We start from the raw sequence: 7,666 nt of genomic DNA on the forward strand, positions 1-7,666 counted from the left end.
GGCTCCAGGCCCTCCGAGCTCAGGCAGGCGCCGCAGGAGCAGGGCTAGCTCGTCCCGCACAGCCCTGTCCCCAGCCGCGCACGGGGGATGAGAAGGCAGTCAACAGCAGGTGCCAGCCCTGGCTCCCCTTCCAGGCAGGGCCAGGGCCAGGGCCAGGGCCAGGGCGGCGCAGAGGTGAGCTGGCAGAGCTGCAGGGTGGGAGTAATTCATGCAGCTGTTGCCCCCCTGAAGAGAGCTGGTGCTACAGAAGTCCGACCACTCCCTCCAGTTTATTTCAGGAGGCGTCTCTTCTTCCTGGACAGCTTTCAGAGGGAGCAGAAGGGCAACAAGACAGCAATGCAAAATACTGGCCCTCTGCCAAGCCCAGCCTATCACGATTTTATTACAAAACAAGGGAGTATTACATAAAGAACTGGCTGTACAGTAAGAGGTCACCCAGAGCTGCGCATTTGCTGATCCTTTCCCCAGTACCTTGAGCTTCCTTGGACAAAGCAGAGGGCATAGTGGAGAGCAGAAAGATGAGAGCGCTTTGAAGGGAGACAGAAAGGGTAGAGATGAGCTGTGTGTTATCAGAGAGAGAAGGGGAAGCAAGAATAGACTGGAGAGGCAGTAGAGATGAGCCAACAACTGCAGGGTATGAGGGTGGTTTGTACAGCCCCTGCCTCTCACATCTCCATCAGGAGTCCCAGATGGTCATGCAGAGTCCAGGGGACAGGGAACTGGCTTAGCCAGTGTTACCTCACATGCCTCAAAAGAGACAGTAGCAGCCCTTGTCCTTGACCTGGAGTACTGAAAGCAGTTAGTTCAGACAAGTGCAAAAAAGCCTTCCCTTGCAGCTCTTCAGGAACAGAACCACTGTGAAGATCCAAGCATGGGATTTCAGAGCTTTTAAGCTCTGAACCCAGTCTCCAGCCAGCAGGCACAAGTGTAGTGTGGGTAGTATGAGGCTGCCCCTCCACAGGGAGGTAGGACTGTGGTGGCAACTCACTGGTGTTACCATAGCCTGAAGCTGGCCTCAAGGTGGAGACCACATTAGCCACTACGGAAGCAACTGATCTCTGGTGTGGATCTGGAGTATGGCTGGTGGAGGTACAAGAGGAGCTGCCATAGGAAGAGAGCTTGGCCGTGTGGGCAAAATGGAGATGATAGCTGGGTGCTAGTAGAAGAGCCATGAAGAATGTAATCAGCATCAAGAGCAACAATTTCCCGTTTCAAAAGCCTGCTAAAGGAGGAGAGAATCCAGGACCCTCCCTGTGCCCCCACCCATCTCTGCTCATGCAGTCTGGCTGAGGAGATGCAGGGGGTTCTCTCAGGCGAGTCATCATCACAAGAGGCTTTACAGGCTGCTTCAGGATCAGCTGGGTTCTTCCACACACACTCGCATTCTCCTAGCTCATCCATGGAGAGTTTTCATCAGGACTTGGGCCTGCTTCAGCTCTGAAAGCAGAAAAGCAGAGAGGCGATAGCAGTGGGGTGTCCAAGCACTCTGGAGGGACTTCTCAAAGCAAGGGAATAATTCAACGAATGTCTGCCCCAGCTACTATCACAGAACAGAAAGGAATATGCCATGCAGCAAGGAAAGCACTTCTGTGCTGCTTCAGCCACCTACTCACCTGCCAGCAGGACTTGGAACTTCTCTGCTGATACCGCCATGGCAATGGGCTCCGTCACTCCTCTGTCCCGGTCTCGCACGTTGAATTTCAGGTGCACGAGTGGCTCGTTGACCTCCTGGAGTTCGCTGGAGCTGAGCGTGTAATCCACCCTCCAGGACACAGAGTCCAGCTGATTCACTGAGAACATAGGCAAAGCCAGTTCCACAGGCTGCTCTGGCAATTCTCTGCCCAGGAAAGCCTGTCAAAAGTTGTCAGGGGGATTCTTCCACCCTAAAAAATGCAGCCTCCTCTAGTGTGGAACACAGCTATGGTCGTAGCAGCACACAGCAACACCACTGGACTTGGGAGAAAAAGATGGCAGCATCCAGCTGAAGTTTCACAGAAACTGAGGCCAGCAGAGGGTAGCTCTCCAATAAGAGTCAGATGGATGTAATGCAGCTAGCAAGCTGCTTGCTCCTGCTTTCTACCTTGTTGCAAAGCCTCCTGTGGGTCCAAGCATTTAGGAACCCAGCTCTAATCTCATTGTGGCAAAGAGAGAGAACACACAGTGCTTCCAACACCCTCCGTGCTCACTGAGAAGAAGGTGCCCCCAAGTGGATCACCAACTCCATTTCCTGCTGCACTCTGTGATCTCATCCTATAAGTTAACTGGACCAGATCATAATGGATGGGGCTGATGAGGTCTCAGCCCACAATGAGGAGGCAACATTAGGGGTCTCTGGTCCAACACTTCTATTGCTGAAAACCCAGCTACCTGTGCCAAGGAGCACGTGCTCCAGCCCTTAATAAACTGACCCTCCCTCAGAGAGCGCAAAGGAGCAGACCCTTCCCAGGGACCTCTAGAGGCTAGAGCAGTTCCTCTTGGTGTTTCACCAAAAGACTCAAAGGGGCACAGGATGTCAGCGTATCTCCCTCCTGAACAACTGCGCCAGCCCCATCACTCTTGGCAAAAAGCAGGCACACTCACATCTCAGGCTGCGTGTGCGGAGGCTTTCCTGCAGGGCACTCTGTTTCTCCTCATAGGAACGGCACAATCCCATGGCATGTTCTACAAGGAAAGGAGGAGTTGGGGGGTGGGGAAATCAAGAAGACACACATCTGCTGAAGACCAGCTCAGCCCCCACATAGCCCAGCCCCAGCTCCTTTGAGCTCCCAAGACATCCTGACTGCAAACAGCTCAGCTTCTCTGCTTGGCAGAGGGAATCCAGCAGGATGCCCATAACAGAGCAACAGGTGTTGATAAGGAACATATTAATCAGAAGGTGGCCCAGTTACTACTGCAAGGCCTCCTCACACTGGTTGATTCAGCTAACTCCATCTCCTCCTTGTTGGGGGACACCTCCTCCACCTGCAGTCATCCCAGAGGGGAATGGACTGGCTGCTCCAGCAGCACATGGGACACACCACGCAGTGGAGGGACATGGTTATCCAGCAGGTGTGGGGGTGGGTTGCACAGGGGGAACACATCCAGCTGAACTTCCCAGCCTCCTCTACTTAATACTGCATCAGGCAGTAGAGGTTCTGCTACTGATCTCCAAGCCACTGCACCCAATAGATGTCTCCCCTACCTTTGGGCAGCCCCAGCTGCTGCAGCTCGCTGGACAAAGACTCGCTGTCTACGTTGTGCTTGGCTGCACTGGAGAGGATGAAGCTGAGCACTGCGATCGTGGCCTTCACATCCCCAGACTCTGGAGGGACAAGGAGCTGTTTTTGGGACTGTTTACACTGTGAGCTCTTCCATTCTGGGAAGCAGCGCTCAGATGCTAGCAAGGATCTGCCTCACCAATGCATAATTCAACATCCATGGACGTGGCCAGTTCATTTACACCAGACTAGAGAGAATATACGAGCAGACATCTGAGCCAACAGTGAAAAGGCACACAAACAAAGTGCACTGGGCACCTTGTCCATAATTAGCACATGAACCCATAGCCACTAAGGATGTAATAGAAGCCAATAGTAAAAACGGGTAAAAAAAACAAAACAAACCGATTAGATGGAGCCCTGGTGGACAAGTCCATCAGGACATGTTGAACACAACAGCCAGGGATGGCCCCTACTGCTGGTGCATGGGGCAGGTAGGGCAGGGGTTGGATCACTAACTTATTTTTTATGCTCATCCTCTAAAGCTTCCATTACTTACCAGTACTGGACATAGGGTCCTGGGCTAGAAGGGCCTTTGGACTGACCCAGTACAGCAATTTTTATGCCACTAATATGGGTCAGATGTGGGGACCAACCCCTGGGCAAAGGGAGTGGGTGAAGGGTGGGCTCTGCTGCAGCCACAAACACGAGTGTCTAAAGAACCTTAAACAGGTTAGGACGCAAACAGACACAGAACAGGCAGGGGTAAAATATAAATAGCAAGGGTCCAAACACTGTGCTGCAATCAGGCAGGGAAGACACCACCTCACAAGGGATGAGACTGTAAACATACAGTACCCAAGGGAATGGAAGCCAGACAGAGCCAGGTACCTAATGTAACCCCAACTAGACATTTTGTATTCACTCTCCCATACCCCTTTCCTCTAAACTGCCCCAGTAATTTTGCCAGGTCCTCCAGACTGGAATGACAGATCCTCAGGTGTGTGGACAGGGCCTGACAAGTTGATTGCTCCCATGATAATCACAAGCAGGCACAGGCCAATTCCTCTCTACACAAGGAACGACCTACATAACTCCACAGCCAGGACTGTCTTTGGAGTTAGAAGCAGTACTTCATCAGACTGCTGACTGACAGCATCTTCCACCCAGGAGAAAAACAAGGATACTGAGGAGATCCTAGACACCCTGGGCTTGCTCAAGGGAGAAGACTGCACAGTTTGTTTCTAATGCCTTTGCCCCAGGCCTTCAGTGCGTCTCTCCATGATCCCGAGGGAACCACTTCAGGAAAATGCACCTGACAAACCCTGGGGGCTCAGAAAAGCCAGAGGAGAAATGTTTTTACTCAGAGGTGCCTGTGATGCAGTTTAGTTTACAGAGAGGCGATTCTGCCTTGAGCAGGAGGCTGAACTAGAAAACCTGCTGAGGGTCTCTTCCAGCTCTAAATTTTCTAGGTTCATTCTATGATGAACAAGGGGGCAGCTTAGAGGCAGCCAAAGGCCAGGTTTGCACGCAAGCAAGCTGCAGAAGCCTCTTTGCTGTAAGCACAAAGGAACAACCCCAACAGGAAAAACCCAGTTTACGAAAAGTGTTGCAAAAGTCTATTCCACAGACCCACAGCAGCTCTGGGAAAGACAGGAGTGAGGGCCACTCACCAAATTTGGCATCTGATGTCAGCTTTAAGATCTTTTCATACTGCAAGAGAAAAGCAACACTCAGCTTCAGCAGCCCCCAGGAAACCCAGCTACCAGCAGTGTTTATAACCACCTCTGGGCATTAACTGAGCAAATCCTAAACACCCTCCAAGTAAAATGAGGCAGGCAGTCCCACGTTAAGGCCAATGCTGTCACAACAGTTCTTTGATTTTGAAAGCACTGAGAGTCAGGAGTGCACATGCAAGCACAGGACTAGGAGGTCTCAAGTCAGCCCCTAAAATACAAGAAACTACTAGATTTCTTCTAACTAGCCCCAGGCCATACAGGAAGTCAAAAAATGTTCTGGGACTAGAACTTCCAGTCCCCTCAGCTCCTGCTGCAACTAGCTGCAAAATCAACAGACTCATGCTGCACGTAACTGGTAGGATTAGTCAATCCCACAGGGCACCAGGCACATGTTTGACTGCACACCTCCCCTGCACAGACTCAGGATCAGTGGCAGCACCCTTCTGTGCCAGCATCCAGGATTCTTGCTGGGTGATCTCAAGGGAACCCATGCTAGCAGCCACACACCACTCCTCTAGTGAGGACACGGAAAAAAAAAACAAAACAGGACATAACATACCCTTAGGGTAGTAGATAATAAACCTTGCTCTAACATTGCAGTACTTGGCCATTATCCAGCCCTACTCACTGCTGAGTGGGGAAGGCATTAGCTTTATTTCTCAGTTAGGGACACAGGGGGTAAAGGTTTTAAATGACTTGCTTGAGGTCACTCAGCTAGTCAGTGGCAGAGCTCCTGGCCCTCTAACACCCTCCCCACAAGACCTGGCTGCCTACCCTAGGGATGGCTGCTGTATCTACCCTACACTCCCTCTTGCTGGGGACTGGGCTAGGCTGAGAGGAGATCTATAACTCTAATAGCAACTGGAAAGAAAGTTATTCACTTACATCAATCCCCTCTCCCAGCAGGTCCTTCAGCACCTGGGCACAGATCAGCTTCAGCTTCACTGAGGACTTGAACAGAGAGAACAACAGAAGAGAACTTCACTCCTCAGGACAGACGGACGGACACACACACTAGGAACCCATTTAACAATTTTGTGCCACCCCCCTTAAAGCGTATATGAGCGCGCGCGCACACACACACACACACACACACACCCACCCACCAGGAACCCATTTAACAATTTTGTGTCCCACTGTCCTTTTTGCAATCTAAAACATGAAGTGCCCTGGATTTCCATAGACAACAATCAGTCTAAAACAGTCCTAGGCAGCTCTTGTGTGGCATCAGTTTCTCTCTCCAGCCCTTAAACAAAACCTGTTCAAAAGGCACCTGTGCAACTTACAGAGCCTCCTGCCTCTGACCTGTGGAAAGCCACCCTGGCCATAGGACAAAGCCTGGGCTGTTTGCTCTTGTGACTGGGAGGGATCACAGCTTCCTTGCCCAGATACCCGGTGCTAAGACCCATCAACAGTGTCCCCATGGCTTCCCCACCACTGTAGGTGTAGCACTGGCACTTCCCCACCACTGTAGGTGTAGCACTGGCACTTCCCCACCACTGTAGGTACAACCTACTGGTTCACAGTATATGACCTTCTATCTCCCCCATTTTTTTTTAAATTTTTTATTTTTAAGAGTAAAAATATGCTTTGATAGCTGGGTAACATGAGAACTGGAAGAACCACAGAAATAAAGATTAAAAAGAAAATGCTTTTTCCACTTAACAATTTTTGCTAAGGTGCTGATCTCTGCTAGGACCCAGTCGGGACAGTCCAAGTCTCCACAGAACCGGAACCTCTGGAAGGAGAAGATTGCGTGGACATGAAATCTATGATACTGTTGGGACCCAGTAGGAGGTCAGCCAGTGCCAAAGTACCCCTTGAAGAGCAGCTCAACTCTTCTCACCAGAGCAAGGAAGCCCTTCCACTTCCCACCTTGAGCTGTGCCCTCTCCCCATTGCCCTAGAAGGGACAGCCCCATGATTTCTCTCCTCTCTGGATACTTTGCTAGTGTTCCCCTCTGGGTGAGCTAGCTGCTAAACTGTGGGAAGTGCTGGCATGCAGGAGTAGAAGTAATTCTCCTCCTCGAAATCCCTGTCACCAGCTTTTCACTCTACGGAGATCTAGGCACAACCAGACACATGCTGAGGCAGTAGTTATTTGGAGCGAGCTACTGGGGCAGCAACGGAAAACTATGCTCAGCCCTAGCACAATGGAGCACATCTCCGGGGGACTTTGAAGCAAGAGCTGTAAGTGAGTTCATGCTGGAGTCCTTCCTGGAGAAGGAGAAGGTGGGGAAGATTGAGAGCAGCAGACTAAGGAAGGGACAGGGACAGGGACAGGCGACTTGCCTCCAGGGCTGCCAATTCTGACTGAAGCTATCCTGGGAGATTTCTTTTTCCAACATGATGTAATATAATGTCCTATGAAAGTCTCCCGGGTTGCTTTCAGTAGTCACCAGGAGATCAATGCTGATTCCAGGAGACTCCTGGGCAATCTGGGAGGGCTGGCAGCCCTCCACCTCCCCCTTTTCTATCTTCACCAGTTGGGTCATGGTGCTTTGGTGGTTTTAGCCAGCAAACACCAGTAAAGAGCGTGGCCCCCAGGCAGAGGGAGCCCCTCGCACCTGCTGCAGCTGTGCAAGGAAGCCTAGGGCCCAGCGCCCTGCCCCGCTTCTCCGCAGATCCACGGGTGGGTTAACCCCTCTGCACTTCACACGCAAGCTGCCCGCTCGCTGCCCGCCACCTCGGCCCTTGTTACGCCTGCTTTGGGGACACAGGCTGGGCCAGC

General features: G+C 51.6%; 1 protein-coding gene across 1 annotated transcript in view; it reads right to left on the reverse strand.

Annotated features, from left to right (window-relative positions):
* Positions 1 to 344: 344 nt before the first annotated feature.
* The window catches only part of COMMD4 (COMM domain containing 4), a 7,963-nt gene continuing 641 nt past the window's right edge, over positions 345 to 7,666 (reverse strand). Inside the window, exons 2-9 of the mRNA XM_025210554.1 lie at positions 7,503 to 7,661; positions 6,603 to 6,674; positions 5,822 to 5,887; positions 4,871 to 4,910; positions 3,182 to 3,301; positions 2,581 to 2,661; positions 1,614 to 1,790; positions 345 to 1,437 (exon numbers count right to left, since the gene is read on the reverse strand). Coding sequence (XP_025066339.1) covers positions 1,394 to 1,437; positions 1,614 to 1,790; positions 2,581 to 2,661; positions 3,182 to 3,301; positions 4,871 to 4,910; positions 5,822 to 5,887; positions 6,603 to 6,674; positions 7,503 to 7,661 — 759 coding nt within the window. The 3' untranslated portion in view covers positions 345 to 1,393. The remainder of the gene's footprint in view (positions 1,438 to 1,613; positions 1,791 to 2,580; positions 2,662 to 3,181; positions 3,302 to 4,870; positions 4,911 to 5,821; positions 5,888 to 6,602; positions 6,675 to 7,502; positions 7,662 to 7,666) is intronic.

This window comes from Alligator sinensis, unplaced genomic scaffold (assembly GCF_000455745.1).
Source record: "Alligator sinensis unplaced genomic scaffold, ASM45574v1 scaffold311_1, whole genome shotgun sequence".
NCBI lineage: Eukaryota > Metazoa > Chordata > Crocodylia > Alligatoridae > Alligator > Alligator sinensis.